General features: G+C 35.2%; 1 protein-coding gene across 1 annotated transcript in view; it reads left to right on the top strand.

The window, feature by feature from the left end:
- The first annotated feature begins 10,252 nt into the window (after nt 1-10,252).
- Nucleotides 10,253-20,125, top strand: part of ZZZ3 (zinc finger, ZZ-type containing 3) — a 35,606-nt gene continuing 25,733 nt past the window's right edge. Inside the window, exon 1 of the mRNA XM_009884687.1 lies at nt 10,253-11,763. Coding sequence (XP_009882989.1) covers nt 10,253-11,763 — 1,511 coding nt within the window. The remainder of the gene's footprint in view (nt 11,764-20,125) is intronic.

Below are 20,125 nucleotides of genomic sequence, written 5' to 3'. Positions count from 1 at the left end.
TAGATTAGTTGTGACTAGATAAGATCCCAGATTCTGCCTGTCTGCTTCTTCCAGTTATTCCCACTTCCAGTTTCCCTCTTTCACAGTTGTGATTTTTCTGTCTCCTAACAGTTCTTCAGGATTTCCAGTCTGTCTCTTTTTCCAGCCAGCATTCACTGACTTTGCTAATGTAGCTGCTCTCCTTACCTATGTCCATTCGTGTTTAGCATTCCCCTTATCTTGCTTTCATCCCAGCTCCGCCAGGATTTTTGTTCTCAGGCAAATGCCTCTCTATGCCAAATTCCAATTTCTTACTCCAAAACATGGAGGTAGAAAAACCGATCAAAGAAAAAGTCAGATTTGTCTTAAACAGTTAGAGGGTTAAAAAGAAATCCATATTTGTGCACAGAAATGAGTAATTTTTTTGACTGAGAATTGAAGGGAGAGGCAGCAGGGAGGGTATATCAGTCTGAGGCAGGTGCTTCAATGCATGGTTCAGTGTAAATTCTAATTTGGCCAAGATATAAGAAACTGAAAGCAATTTAGGATTTGTCTGTAAGGAAAGAAATTTGATAGAGTGGTTACTTTTCTAGAGTTCTGCTATAGAGTTACACTTACATAATTGATATTTAGTTTTATATGAAGTAACTTTGCAACCTTATCTTCGAACATTTGGCTGGAAAAGAGGGGTGATGCTTCTATCATACCCATCCTCCCAATAAATTTCCTCATGTAGGTAGCCCAGAAGAGTGAGAAGTATCAGTGCAGTCACTGTTTTGATAACCCGCCACTGACTGGAAGAGGTACAAAGGAACAGATGTGCATTGCTGGTCATTGTCATATAACTTGCTGGTTTGACCTTTTTCTTTATTTTGTGGTTTTAGAGAAAGAGGGGTCAATGTAAGACAATGATGGAGAGGAGGAGGTTAAGCTTTTGTTTGTTTTCACACATTCTATTACTGAAGTACCAGGTTCAGCTTACTCTTCCATTCCTTTTATTTTTACAAGAAAATTTTTTTCTTGTGGAAACAATTTTTCCATAAGAAGATTCTTTCTAAAGATTTTTTTCCCTCTTATGTAAGAATAGGTTTGTCTGGCCTGGTGAACCCATCTATTTTAAGGAAGAAAATGAGCATATTGAACTATACATTACAGTTCTTTGCCAGTTTTAGTTTTTTGGTAAAGTGTGTCCCTGCTAGTTTGGAGTGGTACAACTTTTAAAAGCTGTTGATAATTTTTTCCTACTATTCTAAATTTATTTTTTTTTAATTTTCTTTATTTCAGCTTGCTATCTTTATATATAAGACAAAGTAAATATAAGTAGTCCCATTCTGACAAACTGTATTTTGACCATATGTAATATAATCTTACTGTGTCAGGGATGGCTGAAATCTCAGAGTAGTTCCAGAACATGGAGCCTTGTAACAATTATTTATTTTTACTTTTATTGCATTTAAACTTTCATTATAGCTTTAAGCTGCTTATTGTTGTATATTATTTCACGTAAGATCTTCGTAATGTCTTTTGGTGGGGGTTATTTCTATAATTTGAAAGTATTGCTTATTTTGATGTAATGTAAAATCAGAAAACTATAATGCCTTCTCTGGAAAAGTAATTTCTTGCTAATGTAGTTATGCTAAGCTCAGTATGTGTGGGAAGAGATGCTGGCATACTCTAGATGTGATAGACTAGTGAATATAATTTGTTAAATGGAATTCATCCCTAATTTAGTAATACCACTTTGCTAGAAAGTGATATGCTTTATATGTGGAGATAAACCAAAGTCCCGACAATTTGATGTCTGTGCAGGTTTTCTTCTGTTCAAAGATGCTAATTTTTTGTCTTGGGCAAATACTTCTGTAAGGGATTAGATTCTGTTTACATAAATAGCTTATGCAGTTTTCATTTTATCCAATAAACTTTCCATTTTAAAAAATGTGTTGTTTTAAATAACGTACTACTTCTCTGCAGAGAATTTAAGAATTGCTATTTTATACCACAGAGATACACCAGTTTTATTTATGAGTTTGTCATCTATGAATATTCTTTTGTTTGGAGATACACACTTAAGCAGTACTATGCGTGCTTAAAATGTATAAAGTCTAATTGTTTTTTTCTATGTCACTGAAATAATGTGGTCTGGAGTGTATAGCTGATAAGAAGAAAGATAATGGTGTAATGATCAGGATGTCTCCAGGCAATCAGAACACAAAAGCTTATTCAAGGTACCTTTGGTGTAATTCTCTGTGGAAAATGCAAAACCAGGGGATGTAATTTCGTGCCCCCTGCCAGAGGCCATAGCATGAAGATATACAGGGTTCTGAAAACAATGCATGCATGCTTAGTGTATGGATTCAGTAATTGGTTAAAAACTTATGACATGCTCACAGTAGAAGGTAATGACAAACAGGAGCTTCATTATAAATGTTATGCTTTTTCTTCGTTAACCCACTTTGATGTAGAAGACTGAGTTGCAGATACAGGGTCAGGAGAAACTCGGGTTTTGTCAATGCTGATTGATTCTTGGCAGAAGTGTAATTTAGAAAGAGGCTTGAGAAAAGCCAATTTTGGCTGTTGGTTTTGTATCTGCACCGAGATAGGCCAGTAGCAAGTTCCTAGCGGACTGTTTCCTGAAATGTAAATAGTGGCCAGTGGCTCAAGAGTGGTTTCTCAGAGATTCTGAAAGAAACAGACAAGTTTATAAGTTTGGAAATATGGCAGACTTTGCTGTATTCTTAGGTAAAAGTCATAGTTATTAATTTAATAGAGTTATATTAAGTGCATTGTTGTAGCAGTCTAGAAAATCATTAGGTCAATGGAAGCAGGATTTCAAAATTAAAGAAATAGTTTGGGGTGAGATACAGAATAATTGAGTGCACATTGTCTCAAACTAGCTAAATTATGCACAGTCTTTTACTATCAAATCACACCATATAATTGTCATTGATACACGTTTGTTTCGATCTGTTTGCTTTCCCAGAAAGTGTTCTGCTTTTCTGTATTAGAAAACTGTCTGTAAAAGTGATGTTTCTTCTGAAGTGTTACAATTTGAAAAAGATAATGTAAAATCTGACACAGATTTTAAAAGAATAAAATACAATGTTTTAAAAAAGGAATATATATTAAAGATTTCAAAGTTCTGGTGTCAGAAATAAGTATGATCAAAGAGTCTTATGACTGAAATAAACATTCTGCGGTATTCCTTTCAGCCAGAGGCAGGCAAGGTCCCGCAGATCTTGAGCAGAAAGAAAATGGAACTGGAGAGAGTAACTGTATATGTGTCACATTTGCTCTTGTACCTTGTAACTACACCAATAACAGATACTGTTTCTGAAGTGATTTTGGGATTTACTGCAGTAGGTTACTAGAGAGTGCTACTGCTATCAGGTATCCACAGTTGCAGTATCTGCAAAACACTGGAAAAAGTTTTAGTCTTTATCACCAGCGGTATTTCTGAGCATGAATGGAAACTGATTATTAGATGAGACTCAGAAGAACAGGAAGAGAACAGATTCTTTATCTTCACACAAGATGATGATTTGTTATAATGAATAACGTCTCGAGACGACATGAACAAACTATTCTCTTTTCTACGGTTGAATCATTGTGGAAGGCTGTAGCAATTGTCCATTTTCATAAGACAGTGACATCAAAAACTGTTGGTTGCAAGAGTCTCTTCTCCCCTCCTTCCCCAAATACACAATTTTTTTTGTTTGTGTAATGTTGTATGTGAAGTTAATATATCCATCACAAGTATCATATGTATAAAAAGCACCACCACACAATTATAGTAGAGGCTTTTGTTGCTTTGCTGCTTTCGGATCCCATATGCTGATACATCCAGTGTGTTCATATATTGACCTCTTTACTGTTTCTTTTCTAGCTTAGGGCCACATTAAACATACTTTTAACTATGTACATGTTTCTTAATTCTTGGCGTTCCTTTAAACAATTGACTTGTTTCCCAAATACCCAGTACAGTCTTAACCCACTGAAGAAATTGGTTATTCTGCATAGAATCATAGAATGGTTAGAGTTGGAAGGGACCTTAAAGATGATCTAGTTCCGGCCCCCTTGCCGTGGGCAGGGATACCTTCCGTTAGACCAAGCGTATTTAGGAAGGTTCCTCATTCTGCTGTCTTTAACTGTTAGTTTCCACCTCTGTGTAAATTTGTTTCCTCTGTTGCTAGAGGTTTTCACACATACAGTTCAGCATTCACTAGCTTTGCTAAATAGGCTTCTGGTTAAGTTAAATAAAAATTCTAGCATAACTATATTACTATGGTGTGTATCAGTAGAGTCCGCCTAAAGAGTCCTTTGTAACGCTTTAAGGGTTCTCAAATGCTAAAAACTCCATGAAACTCCATCCTATGCTCTCGTCAAATTCTTGATTGTATGTAAGATGTATCGACAGTTTCTGTAAGCAGTCAAATTTCAGTCTCACTCTGAAGTTCCATACTGATTAATGGATGACCATTGCCTATAAGGTTTCAGCATCAACACTTGCTTGCTCACTTCTTACACAGTTATTCTTACACAAATTCAGAGTCTGTTTCTTACCTCAAAGATTTGTCTCTTTGCATTACATTCTACTTTTACCTGTAGCTTCTTCGTTTTCAGTGGGCTTTGCAAACCATACTATGTTGTTTCTTAACTGATTCTTTCTCTGTAGACTTTGAGTCTTTATTGTGATACTCGCTTTCTTAAATATTGCTGTGGTTCCCTGAAGAATGGCTTAGGCCTAAAAGCATATTTAGTTTCCCTTGCACTCCTTATTTCAACTCATAAATACCTTCTAAAATAAGTGGTGTCCAAAACATTAAATTACTCTTCCATTGAATTTCTCTGCCATGGAAGATGTGGTTGTTCTAGGTAAAAAAAATAATTATGATTGGTTATGAAAAGTAAAGAAAGAAGAGTTTCTTTTCAAGATAACTTTTCCAAAGAACTTCTGGGAGAAGTTATTTAATTATTCACTTAGTAAGCTTTTGTGAATGTTGTTTTCTAGTTTTTAAGCAGTAATTGAGGTGCAGTCATTTCAGTGTATCCTGATTAAAGTTTTCTAATTTTTTTAATTATTTTTTCCCAGAAACTGCAACTAAATAAAAAATCCTGGGTAGATAAAACTTTTCTTTCTCACCTTTGTTTCTCCTCTTGTGATATTTACACATTCTTTTTGCTGTGTCTGAAATGCTTTTGCTCTCCTGAAAGGCGACTAGGCACAGCAGGGTTTGTGTCTTTCCTGCTGCAAGTAAAATAGGGTTGTTTTGGGAGAAAAAAAATTAGGGGAGATAAGGTGTACAATTCTGAGGAAAAACTGACATTACTATTTTAGCCATTCCTGAATCAACCTATGCAAATGTTCTTTACTTATGGACTGGTAAATTAATTAAAAATTTTGAGATTAGACCGCCTTCTGATTGATTCACTGCTATATTTTGTTTTAGGCTTTTTTCTGTGTTTTGTATTTTACCAAAGTTGAGCTATGGGATTTTTGTTGGGGTATGTTGTTTGGTTTCTGTCACAATCTCTCTTTACTTTTGGTGCCTACATATGTGTCTTTCCTGTCAGTTAAAGGGATCTGTAGGAAAGGCAACGATATAGGTTTAATTAACAGAGAATGTACCAGAATAATAAAAACAGAAGAAATTGTGTGGCAGGGGACATAGGCTGAAGTCACTTGATATTGGAGCTTTATATGGAGATCCTCTGTCACTGTTTCTAGTTCCATTTCTCATATGGCTAAGTAGCAACTGTTCCTTTTTGCTCATTCCTTTCAGTCATTTCTCTCTTGCATTTTCAACTGGTTTTCCTTGCCTTCTTGTTTTCCCATTCTTTATTTGTCCTTTATTACGACAGTTCTCTGCTGTTGGTTAAATTAAGAAATTCCACTGAATAATTGACAACTAATTTGATTTAGTTATCCATATAATAGAATTTATGATACTTCATGTAGCATCATTGTAGAAATATCTTTCGTTATTGAATTTCACTCTAACTAGACATAATTAATCTCTTCTCTTATTTAGCTCAGTTTATATTTTTTTGAATTGTCAGTTTAGTGGGGAATTCATTTTCTGCTCTTACCAGTATGAAATCATAAGTTGAAAGTAAAGACAATTTCTGAAGGCTTTGAAAGCATATAATGTAAACATAGTAACTGTGTAGAAAGAAAGATGTGGAGAAACCTGTCAGCTTGTGTTTCGCATCATAAAGTTTCTGAATTGTCAATATGAAAATAAGTTCACTTCTATGAAGTCAACAGAATATGAAGAAAGATTCAGTAATCACTATTCTGTAGTGATTTATGGTGCCTTCATAGTACTAGATGTTCTTAAATTAAATGTGATTCCTGGTATGTTTTTTAAAGTAATAGTTGTTGGGCATTGGCATTGATGCCCAAACTCTGGAGACAACTGAAAGCTTTGGCTTTGTGTGGCTTTTGGATCCATAGAATCATAGAATTGCTGAGGTTGGAAGCTTTAAGATCATCAAATCCAACCATTAACCTACTCTGACAAAACCACTTCTAAACCGTGTGCCCGAGTACCACTTCTACCCTTTTTTTAAACACCTCCAGGGATGGCGAATCCACCACCTCCCTGGGCAGCCTATTCCAATGTTTAATAATCCTTTCAGTGAAAATTTTTTCCTAATATCTAATCTAAAGTTCGTCTGACATAACTTGAACTCATTTCCTCTCATCCTATCACTTGTCACCAGGGAGAAGAGGTCAGCCCCCACCTCTCTACAACCTCCTTTCAGGTAGTTGCAGAGAGTGATAAGGTCTGCCCTCAGCCTCCTCTTCTCCAGGTTAAACAACCCCAGTTCCCTCGGTCATTCCTCATAAGACTTGTCCTCCAGACCCCTCACAAGCTTTTGTAGCCCTTCTCTGGACACACTCCAACACCTCAATGTCCTTCTTGTAGTGAGGGGCCCAACCAAAACTGAGCACAGTACTCGAGGTGGGACCTCACCAGTGCCGAGTACGGGGGGGATGATCACTTCCCTAGTCCTGCTCACCACACTTCCTGATACAGGCCAGGATGCCGTTGGCCTTCTTGGCCACCTGGGCACACTGCCGGGTCATATTCAGCTGGCCGTCCACCATAGATTTATTTCTGTCTTTCAGTATGAAAATGGGTTCACTTCCACTATAAACAAGGTAGTATACATTGTTTTCCTTGGGTGAAGAATAGGTTTAACGTGAACTCTGGAAAGCATTTCACTGCTATTGTGTAGATGAAGGTTATTCAGGGTTTTGGAGCCAATGTAAGTTTTGAGTTCTGCTAAGTTGATTAAAATTAAATGGCAGAAATAATTGTTTTTCATGGTGTATCTAATTCTAAAATATATTTGACAATGCATTTCACAATTCATTAGTTGTAGTAATATCTTGCATTACTTGTTTTCTTGTATCTTCAAATATCTTCAGAGGTTTGAACACACTAACACATGACTCTTGTAAATTCATTTGGTTGCACATCGTTAGTGTGATACAGTGAATCACTTAAAAATAGCCAAGAAAGATATTTTACATTTGAAACCTAAATTAGCATTTTGCATTCTTAGTTACTTTATAGCACACTGTTCTTTATGTAGGACACTTGTAAAATTGATAATTGCTTCTTAAAAAATCTGTTTTTCTTTCTATGTCCTGTTGCATTCTTTTTAATTTTTAATGAAATAATTTACATGTTTTATTGATGCCTTTGTCTTTTTCTCAACAGTTTTAAAAATCTTGTTAATGTGATGGCATAAACTAGTAAAAAAGCATTTGGATTACATCATGGATATCAGCAATGGTGATTGATACTATTTGAGTGGTGCAGCGAAAGCCTATGAAATGTCAGATGTTTATATTTCTTCTAGTTTTGCAATGGTAAGTGTTTTGCATTTTGTGCTAAGTAAATAATAACTTTTTAACTTCTATGGTGTATTTCTTTAGAAAGTAACATACCAGGAAATCAATAAAGATTTTTGTCTTACATATTATTTCTAATGCCTGTCAAGTTCAGCAGTAATTACTCACTAAAGTGTACATTGGAATTTGGTTTAATTTATTTTATTGGTATCCATTTGAAATGTCAGTTACTTAGCCTTAATGTGTGCTAGCCTTAATTAGAACAGCCTAGGTGAAATGGAATATCTAAATGACCCTGTTTTTCATGTTTGGGTTCAGCCCCAAATGAGATCACTCTTCAGAAGGTATTGAGCTTGTGTGTAAAAGGGGAGAATATACAAGCAAGTTTATCCATGTGGAAAATAGGCATAAACAACCATTTTAGACAACACATAGTTAAATATTTTTTTTCCTCTCTTCAGCTCAACTGCTCATATGCTGTTTGTCATATTATTTATATATTCTCTTAAGACAGAATACATTGGACATATCATACTTTGTGTCTCCCACTTTGGCCTGCATCGTTACTTTTAAATGGACAGAGCGGAAGTTAGTATGATAGCAGTTCTTTACCTGTATATCCAGGAATGCAAACAGTGCACTTTTCCAGGCATCCATGTCAGGCAGCGGGAATAGCTAACAAGCAGGAGGGTTGTATCAGCACAAGTACAGCACAGTTTTGAGAACAGTTGAAACTTCCACTTTGTAATTGCCTTTTCTTAGTTACACAACATGATGTGCTGTCTTACACAGTTTTATCTAGACCTATATGACAGTTACATAAAATGATGTGCTGTCATACAGTTGTATCTAGAGGTATACCAAGCAATACTTTTAGAATACATTACTTTCATTAATGCTACTTGCATTATGAATTTATGTGTCATCGCCCTCCCTCCCCCACCCCCCGACCTTGCTGAAGATGGAAAACACCTATTGAAACAATTTTCCTCCATTTGTCGTTTTTAGCCTTTCTAAATAACGTGTAAAAGGTTTGATTCCATATTTAAAATTCTAAGTCTTCACATCATATCAGTTGAACTGGTTTGTATAATCTGGAATTTGGGTAGATGGAAAAGGGAAGGTATGCCATTATGTACAAATGTGAATCTATTCATTATCATGGATATTATGACAGGTTTGTGGTGATATGCAGTTTGACACATTGAATTTTTAAAGATGAAATGAATAAAAGGATAAGACCGAACTGATTTCTGTTAAAAATTTTATTTTGAGATTGGGCAAGTCAAGTACTCCTACATTTCACCCTGAAATCTGAAATACAGACACTCTCAAACTGGATGTTTTAAACTTAGCTTTGAGTCTGAGTTTACTTAAGTCTGATGTAGGTGATGATTCATCTCACCAACAGTATGGTAAGTTTTAAAATGGAGAAGGCTTGGGAAACACTCTTCTAGTACCTCAGAGGAGATTACTGAAAAGATAGAGCCAGGCTTTTTGTTGACGTAAACGATGCAAAAATACGGGAGACCCCACCTGGGTCTAAGAAAAAATATTTTCACTATAAGGACAATTTAACACTGGAACAGGTTGCCCAGAGAAGTAGTGGAATATTTGTACTTGGAGGTTTTCAAGACGCAGCTGGACAATATCCTGTGAAACTAAATCTGAATTTAGTTTTGATGTTCATTTGAGCAGTATTGGACTAGATTGTCTCCCAAAGTCCTTTCCAGCTTGAATGATTTTATGATTTTGATTCAGGCATTTTGTTTTAGTTCATTTTTACTATTAATAACTGTAAGTATTTTTTTACTGGTGGGATTTATTTTTTTTTAAAATAAGAATTGCAGTTCTGTTTTGTTATTTGAGTGATTTGTTTTTGTTTTAAGCAACAGGTGAGCAAGCAAATAGAATTTTATTTGTTTCCTTCTTAGTATGTGAGACTATGTAACTGGAAGCTGTGGGATATTAAGAATGTGATTTGATACCTCTCATTTGACCAGACAAACAAACAGTAATACCAATACATTATATAATATGTAAAATACATTAAAATCATGTATTTTAGTAAATGGAGCCTAATTGGAACGTTTCAGCCTTGTGTAAATATGAACAACATTCATACACAAGTACTAAAGCCAGAACAACCACTTATACCAAGTCAGCTACTTTGTAGCTTAGATGGAAAGCTTTTTTAATGCCCTAAGAAATACCACAGAAAGAAGTGGTATTAATATATTGCATAGGCATATTCAATTTTACTTAGGTACATTCGTGACAATATATTCTTCAGATTTGCTGTGTCTGTAGGTGTTTTTTAAATGTTTTTTTCTGACTGTTTTGTTTACATTTTTTAAGGTTTCCCAATGAGTGGATCATGATGAACGTACTTTAGGGACTTGCCATAGTATGGCTGCTTCTCGATCTACTCGTGTTACAAGATCTACTGTGGGTTTAAATGGTTTGGATGAAAACTTTTGTGGTAGAACATTAAGAAACCGTAGTATTGCTCATCCAGAGGAAGTTTCACCCCATCCTCAAATACGGTCAAGGTCACCAAAGAAGAGGCCAGAGTCTGTGCAAACTCAGAAGGGAAGTAACGGTGGAAGAACTACTGATTTGAAACAACAGAGCGCTCGGGAATCATGGGTGAGCCCTAGAAAGAGAGGGCTGTCTACTTCGGAAAAAGATAATGTCGATAAACAAACTGTGGAAAACTGTGAAAAAAAACAAGCAGAGCCTGTTTCACCAGTTTTGAAAAGAATTAAGCGCTGTCTACGTTCAGAGGCACCCAACAGTTCAGAAGAAGACTTGCCTACTAAAACAGAGAAGGAGTCATTGGAGCATAAAAGCTTAGTGTCGGACAATGATGCAATCTCCACAGGGACTAAGCGAGCTTGTCGATGTCTTATATTGGATGATTGTGACAAAAGGGAAGTTAAAAAGGTGAATGTCTGTGCAGAAGGATTTAATAATTCTGCAATAGTTGACGAGATCGCAGGTTATCAGACTGTCAATGGAGTTGGTGAGAGAGACTCAAATTCTCTTAACTGTGATGACTGTCAGCTTGATGGGAACACTAAGCAAAACAGTGTTGGTTCCTGTAAGCCTAAGGACAAAACAGTAGCAGAAAATGGAAACTCATTTGCCCATTCTTCGTTGTTGCTTAATAGCAGCAAGGAGGACAGTGTTGTAGACCATTATGTGCCTTGCACAAACTCTCAAGAACAGGTAAAGTTAGAGGACCACAAAACAATAAATGACTGCTTGCCTGAGGACCGTGCTAATCAGGCAGATGAGCCAGCTACAGGGTCCTTTTCTGAAATCCAGTCATCTTTGTTAAGGGATTCGGAGGAGGAGGTAGATGTCGTAGGAGATAGTAGTGCCTCTAAGGAACAGTGTGCTGAAAACACCAATAGCAACCCGAATACTCATCATGACAGTGCATCAATCTCAGGTGAACCTGAACCACATTCTTCAGTGCCGGACTGTGTTTCAGCTCAAATGACATCTATGTCGGAACTTCAAGAACACAGATACACATTGAGAACTTCACCACGAAGGGCTGCCCCTGCCAGAAGTAGCCCTACTAAAAATAACTCTCCATGTAGAGAAAATGGACAGGTTGAGGAAAATAATCTTAGTCCCACTGAAAAGAATGTACCTGTAGGTATTAATAATATCAATGGATCTCCCAAAAAGTCTGAAGAAATTAAACAGAATGAAAAAGAGAGAAATTGTAATACGGGAGATCATGGGAGTGATGGACTAAGAAAGCCACTTTCTGAGGGTAGACTTGTTGCTGGATATGTACCATCTGCCAAAGAGAGTGCCAACATCCACACAGCAGAGGATGATGAGGAAGAGCCTGATGTGTATTACTTTGAATCAGATCATGTGGCATTGAAACACAACAAAGAGTATGTGTAACTATGGTAACCATGAATTCTGCTTTTGTTTCTTACCAAAAGTATATAAATTAATACATATTTAAAGTACTTTCACAAAAATTTAAGTGCTTTATAATTTTCATACTCTTTAGTCTTCATTTTTCTTCCTTGTTTCTACCCCAAACAAAATTAAACTCTATTTAATATGCAGTATGGTACAGCAATGTGGTTTGTACATTTCTAGCAATATGAGTTCTTTAGTCAGAAATGGGTTGTTTTCTTTTTAAAGACACATCTGGTACCTCTTTTCTCTAAAAAAACCTACCTAGAAACAAAACCAAAGGAATTATAACCCTTAATTAGAGTTCAGTTATTTATCAGCATATCCAATAGTCACAGCACATACAGCTTGTGAAATTATCATTCTGTTGTACAGAAAATTTAAGGTTAGATACCTATTTTCAGAGTGTCATGGGAAAGATCATTTTTGTGTTAAGGAAGATAAATTAATCAAATGCAGCAATTTGAGAACTTTCTTCACAGTAAATTATGTCTACATTGCTGTTTATATTCATTAAATGTAAATATATACATGTTCTAATTATTATTAGAAAAGAGCACTAACTGTCTTTTATATTTATCATCTGAATGTCTGTAAGTACAACTGTGGTAATCATACATTTGTGGTAACTGTGGAAGAGATTCTTGAAACAAAAGAGCAATTTTCTCAGTGAAGAAAGTTTATGTGGAAAAAAATTGTCTTCAAAGGATAGATTGGGCCACAGTTTTTATTCACAATCTTTGTGATGCTGTTTTGACTTCTGTGTTTTGCTGTTCAGTAGATGTTCTACATTTTGTTGTGTGTACTGAAAGGCCAAATGCAGATGAGCTTCAGTTTGCTTCGTATGAAGAGTTAAACCACTGCTAGTAGTTTCTGTAAATAATCACAGCACAATTATTATGAATATGGGGCACAAGGTACAGATGACTGTTTAATCCAGCAGAAGTTTGTGGGTTTTGGTTGCATTATTTTTATAATGAAATTTTGTTCAATATTGGGTATGAATAAATTATTTTAATCAGACAAACTATGATTTCAAAATAATGACCAAATATCTGCAGCTTCAGACATCAGTCCAAAGTGTATGGACATTTTTCCTGGTAGATAGAGAGAAGATTGCTGTTTCCTAAATTATAAATCGGAGAAATTGACTGTTGTCTTTTGACGTTTTTTAGATGTTCTTGTATCTGTATGTAGGATGATTTTACTAGTTATATTAGTACAAAGATACATTAATAGTGTATCTTTTTTTAATTATTATTTGTAAGCTTCAATTTTTACTTTTTTCAAATTAAACGTGTCTGAAATGCATAGTTTTTAAAAATCAAAATCTGCAATTGAATATAAGTCTTGTAAAAATAAAAGTGATTTTTTCTATTCTTACAATTAAAGACAGGTCTAAATTGTTCTTGAAAAATTTCAGGATCATGCCCTAGTGTTAGCTTTTGAATATACACAATTGTTCTGGCGATATGACCAGTTGTTGTTCAGATTGGCAGCCGGTTTGTAGAGCTTGTTGGGGAGCTTTTGAAATTGCAATTGGGACTTGGTAGCTTGCTACTAACTTGCTGCCTGAATGCAGAATTCCAAAAGAAATTGCTGTTATTTTTATCCTATCTGATATTTTACTGATTTTTGGTGGCAAAAAAAGTCAAAGCTAGAATTCTCTTCTAGATCAAGAAAGAATAATTTGTACTTTTCAGAAGGGAAGCATGCTGCTGAATATTTTTATTTCCCTTTTAAAAAATGTTGATATAATTGGAAAGTTTGTCAGGTTTTTTTGCTGTTGTTTATATTTGCAAGAAAATAAATCTAGTATTCCAATGTTCCTTATGATAATAGAATGTTTGTAAAGAACTTAAATCTATATTTTGATATTTCAGTGCAGTTCTCCTTTATCCGTAACTTCATAGTTCAAGACTTAATCAAATGCAGTACACTACATCCTTTTTCAAATTTTAAAAGTACCAAAGTGCATTAGAGGATACTCCTAATTCATGTGTTACAGTTCTTGAATGGTGTCTTAATTATACCCTTTTTAAATCTCTTTCGGTGCTTATTTTCTAAAATGTTAAACTAAAAAAAAAAAAAAAGTTTTTAGCAGAAATGTTTTCCCTGGTTAGTCAGATGTGAAGAATTCCAGGGTTCCCATGCTGTCAGGTAAAGGCTGTTTACTTTGTCTGTGATGTTTCTGGCTCAGCAAAGTATGCTGGTCTTCTGCTTATCAGATCTTCAGATGGTACACAGCTTTGTTTTTCTGTCCCTCATCAGTTTGTGATTAAACTTGTCTTTATGGATGATTTTTTCTCTGGTTTATATTTCTATTCTCTTTTAGAAGCAAATTCAGAGAGACATTAGCATCTTGGCTAGGTTGAGGAGGCATTTCTCCAACGAGCCATTATCATTCTTTGGGATTTCCACAGTGGGGGACAAAAGCTATATTCCTCTCTGTTGTAGAAGCAGTTTGATACATCTGTAAACTTACGTTATTTCTTGTTATATTGCATAGCTTGGTGACATACATTTTAATACAGCTGATTTTCAGTCTCCAACAAATTATTGTGACATTGATAAAATATGAATATGCCGAAACCTACAACAGCTCTTGATGAGACTTGCTATAAGAAAAACAAGTAAATGTATATTGTGGTACTTTTATATGAATTTTGTTGCTTTTTGAATGTTGTTGTGTTTAAACAACATTCATATATGAGTATTTCTGGGAAAACTGGATGATATAATAGGAAAAAGAATGACAACAGAAAGCAAATTATGGAATGTTATTATTCAGAGAGAAAGCTGAAATGATGGATGTTCCACAACCTCTGTAATAAAATAGATCCTTCCTACAAAGACAGATCTGAGATCTCTAAACAGAAATTTTATCACAACATAGACATTCATGTAGATAATAACAGACTGATCTGGGGGGTTGTATAATTGTAAAGTATTGTTAATGTTAATTTTTCTGTTATTACACACACAATTTGAATTTTTGTGTATTATGATTCCTCTCGGAAAAATATGGTTTGATGCGTATTTGAGAATTTTGCTTATATATTCTAGCTCAGAAATGTTTGCATTTTCTCTTGAGATATTTTCATCAAAACTGAACTTGTTGATTTAAATCTTTTTACGCTGCTTGATTTTATATGCTGTGCTTAGTGTTTTGCATATGTCTTTCCTCAAGAGTTTCTCATATCGCTTTGCTGTATCTTTTTATAGTTTAACTCTTTCTTACAGTGCAGTACCTTACCTAAATTTTATATATTATGCAGCATTTTATTCTCCGTACATTTTCCCCTTTGGCCAGTGTTTCATATAGTGCCATTTTTTCTTTTTTTATTTCTTCCTCTCTACTTACTCTCGTTGGAGATTTGCAATGTTTGGCAGATATTAGGTTGCATGAGGGAAAATATAATGCATTATATAGTGTATTTCTAGGAGCCTGTAAATTGTGATTAGCTTTATAGGGACCACTTGGGCCTGTAGGTAAGCCCACTGAAACATAAGAAGTATGCATGAGCACTTGCCTACAAGCATTCAGTTGCGGGAGTTAGGCCCTTGCGTTTATTCAGTAAATAGTTATTTTCCTGTATCTTTGGGTTCATTTGTTGCATTATAATATTTAAAATCGTAATAGCTGTACTGACATTTAAACTGAAGACAGATTAAAATGAAATATTTTAATGCATCTCTTAAAATCCAGTCTTGTGAATTCTTACTGTGGGTTGTGTTGTTGCAGGGGCCTTGGAAAGACAGGATCATGTAGGATAGTACAATGAGATTTAGTATTTAGTTAACTCATAGTAACACCATTAATGCCTTTGGATGCACTTTTAATATTATATGAATGTGAGCAAGAAAAGAAGCATCTGTGGCATTTGCTGTGGTTTTGTAAATAAAATACAGGTTTTTGTATTTTATTCAGTCACAAATGTTTCTGCATAGTGGATCAGATTAAAATAGTTCTCTCTAAAAGTTCATCTTGCTGCACTCGACTTGTTAGAATAGGGTCTGGTGGACCTTGACATACCAATTATTTTAGAACTGCCTTAAACAAAATCTTCTTAAAGTGTAAATCTAACGTAATCCTGTAGCAGGCTTTTTCACTAAGGTGGACTTCTAGTTTTACCCGTTTTTTCCTTAACTGGATGACGATTAGTATTAAAAATGAAACTACTTTTCATTACTGTATTTTAAGATTAAAATCTCCATGTCTATCTTCATATATATCAGACAAGAATAACAGTATTACATCAGTTTTGTAATTTAGCCCCGTATGTTCAGATATATGTCTCAGAATTAAGGTTAAGTTTATCACACAGTATGGATTTATTTTAATGTACAGATAAGTCAGGTAATCTAACATTCTTTTGTAGTGGTGTCACGTAGCTGTGAATAGCTAATACTATAGAATAAATTGCTCTCCTATATTATTTTTAAGGACACCTTTATCTCATTTTCCATTGAGACATACATTTTAGTCTGAGGAGTCTTTGGTTGTTATGTTGTTTCATCTCAAGGCATAAGGGGAATTGATACAAATCAAGTAAATCAAGTTACTTTTTGTAGTAGCAGTTTTAATCCATACTGGGGTCAAGAATGTTACAAGAGAGCAACTATTTTGTATACATGTAACCTCTGAGTACTTTATAGAATATATCATCAACACAGAAGACTTGAAGTATACATTTGTAATGTTGAAGAATAATAGAATTTTATTTTTTTCTAAATGCATAGGTGCCATATATATTAGATTACAATGTGTTTTAATTCATCCTTTGTTTCACACAAGAGTGGTGTGGCACACAGTGATATTTTTCTTAAACTACCTATTAATGTAAAACTTAAACACAGGGAAAATTGGTACGTTTTTTCAGAGTGTAGTTTCTACTGTCTGGTAGATTGGTCTGTATTCTTAGTAAGTAACAAAAAATTAGATCAGGTTTAACTAAACATTTCGTGTCGAAGTTGAAAGTTGCAACTAGTTCATTTGCAAAATAGAAGTATAACGGAAATCAATTAGAAAGGTCTATTATTAGTTTCTGATCAACTGCGCTTTGCTATTACAGATAATTGTGTTATTGAAACATGTTGTGCTAGTGTAATGAACATACAGCTACATTTATTAATGAAATCCTTGCTATATTTTACAGCAGCCTAAAATACTAAGTATTTTGAGAATTGTTTACTGCCAGCATTATTATGTTACCATGTTTTATAAGATCATTTCTTCTTATAAATACTTATCAATGGAAAAGTTATAAGTGACGCAAAATTATTGTGGGACTAAAGATTAAGGTTTCGTTAAGAGTATCTTTGTAAACGTAGAATAATGTTTTATAATTACATAAACTATTCAATAAACACCAAATAATAGAGCTCGTAATTTGCAAGAGATAATGCCTTGGGCATGTGCTGCATCTCCTTTTCTCTCTCTAGTAATAGGCTTACTCTAGGAGCCATTAAACATCAAGTAGATTTGTCAAATTCGTTTTTCATTCTCTGAACATAGTTATCGTGCTGTCAACCACAGTACAGTCCTAGTGAACAGCACTATCAAACAATTCTCATTTAAGTAACGCATTCTGTGGGAAACAGTGTTTGATTTCTTTTGAATTTGTGTCCTTGAATTCTCTTCTCTCCTGATTTGCCCGATACCTGCATTTCTGTCTGTGCTCTCACTGCCAAGAGTCCTCTGTCGCAGCAGCCTGTCCTGGAAGAGAGAGCGTGAGCTCCCCAGCGCAGAGCTGCTTCCCTGCTGACTGCTTGGTAGCGTGTGTGCATGTGCGTGCTGATGGATGGACCGGAGGATGGGAAGAGTAACAGCTGAATTCTGCTTGCTTTTCTCTTGTGGCGACAGTAGTTATAGTCTCTCCCCCTTTCCAAACTGACAGTTTTTAGAGAACATGCAGGAACTCAACTTGTCTTTCCAACTTCTTTGATCAACATGGATCAGAAATCATGGGGGGAAAATGCACAAATTTATAAAAAAGAAAACAACACCAAACCCCCCAACAATCGCAACTAACTATTTTAATACAAAAAAAAACATAGAAACTGGTTTACCCACCTGTTCATTTGGAAATTTTTACCATTTCTAAGAATACTCATTAGTAAATTCATCTAAATAAGTATTAATAAATGATAAAAATGGTTTTGAGGTGTAGGAAATATCAGATGAAAAAAAAAAAATCAAGTGCCTCAGGAAATTCATGGTCCTGATTTTAAAAAAGAGAGGCAAACCCAAGAAAAGATGGGGTAGTTACATATTCACCCAGCACAGCTGTGTGCAGAGTAAGGCTCTGGCTGTGTTTTTGGCTATGCACACAAGGGATGCTTAACCATGTTTTACCACTTCTGCTTTTGTGATACTGGTTACACCAATGTAAAGTATGTCTAGTGGGACAAGGAATAAATTATGTTAACATAATTGCCTGCTTGGTAGGGATGTGCAAGTATTTCACTAAATAGTAGTAAGCTTAATGGTGCCACCAAGAAAACAAGCACATAGTGAGTGGCAATTGCTGTGAGAATGTGGGTATCTTTGCTCTTCAGTTTTAACTAACCTAGCTTGAAATAATAACTCCATTGCCAGTTTTGAGTATTTGCTCTGGTCTTACATTAATTTTTGACAGCATCTCTGTCATGAACTACAAAACTGACTGGGAGTATCTTTTAGAAAGGAATTGTATGAGCAGTACATATTAATGCTTGTTTTAGTCTCAGCAGTAAGTTCTAATCAAGATAGGTGTTTCTTTGGTTCTAGAAAGTACTTATATACTATTTTGAGAAGAGAAGAGATCCTACTTTCTGGTTTCCTTTTAAATTTTGTTCTTGGTAGGAATAGCCAGCTGATTTTTATTTTTCATTATTGCGCATCTTTATTTTGCTTTGCATAGTTCAAGATGAAGGTGTGCTCTTGCTTTGTATAACACTCTTTAAAAGTTTTATGCTTCCTGAGCCAAGGACCAACTGAGTTTGTCCATGGTTTATTACCGTAGTAAATACTAATAAAAAGATACATTTTGCTCATTTTCTTCCTTATTTCTAATTTTTTTTGCCCTTCTTTACCCAAAAAAGATTGTGTGAATAATTCTTTATATTGCTGTTAGAACATTCAGCTTCTCATGATTGCATATCCTGTTCTTGTAATCCAGTTATAGTCTTCAGATATTACTGTAACAGAATAATTGAAGGACTACGTTAATTTGTTCCTACGGCAAGAATATACACCTGAATAGCTGGGGGATGTTCTTCCTTGGATTTTAGCGAAAACCTGCATAAACTAACATAGAGTGAGTTGAAGGAGTTCAGTAATCATTGTTGTCAACTTTCTCAGATTTCTTTTGTTCAGAGGATTTCTGTTCAGTTGGGGCAGTTTCATGGTAACATGGGTTGCTCCTGTGTTGTTTCTAGAAGAAAGCCCCTTCTGAATGGTTGCTTTTCCCAGCATCTCTTTAGAGAAGAATATGTAAGTGGAGATACTGGAGGAATCTGTGTGGTGTTTTCTCTCAGTAATGGAATTGGGACCATTCTCATTAGAGATGCTGAGAAGGAAGGAGGAATAGTTGGGAGTGTGCTGTCAGTCTTTCTTTCTGTGCCCCTTGTGAGGAAAACAATTTTACTGCCATTTCCTCATGTCACTCCAAGCCTTAAAAATAGAGGAATGACAGGGACCTACATCTTCCCTACTAAATGTCACTGTCCTGCGGCAAATGCTTTTGAAAGTGCTGTTAAAGGAAGACCAAAGGGCTATATTAAAGTGTGTTAACTGGGGGAGGACTGATGGATGATGTTTTATGCTTTCCTGTTGACAGGACTGAAAGAAGTTAGATGTTTTTTCAGAGTCACAGAGACCTAATTGCTACTAAAGATTTTGAAAACTTGATGGAAATTTGGGTATTTGATAAAAGTGCTTTTGTACAGCTAATGGTAAATCCTGCTGAGTGTGGTGGACAGCTCTTGACAAGAATGAAGCCTAGAGAAATATGAGTTGCTGTTCTGTTTCTGGGGCAGAGTTAAGGATTTAAGAAAGGAAGGGACATCACAAGTTCATAGCCAATAAAATACTGTTCAGATGCTTGAAATACAGTGTCTGGGGCTGTGAAAGTTAGAAGAAATGTGAAATTAGAGTGGAAAATTGCTCTGTTGCATGCGGGTGAAAGACTGCAGTAGGGTTTTCTGGTTTTGTTTAGGGCTTTTTTTTTGTTTTTTTTTAAAAGTGTGCTTTTTGGCTTAGTTCTGTTTTGTTTTAAATAGGTGTATTTTATAGCCTGAGGCTGGCATTCAGAAATTGCAATTTTTGTTCTGCTACTGGCACAGTAG

The sequence above is a fragment of the Charadrius vociferus genome, unplaced genomic scaffold (genome assembly GCF_000708025.1).
Source record: "Charadrius vociferus isolate BGI_N301 unplaced genomic scaffold, ASM70802v2 scaffold163, whole genome shotgun sequence".
NCBI classification, from domain to species: Eukaryota; Metazoa; Chordata; class Aves; order Charadriiformes; family Charadriidae; genus Charadrius; species Charadrius vociferus.
Note: the sequence above shows the minus strand (reverse complement) of the source record. Positions and strands in the feature narration are given on the sequence as shown.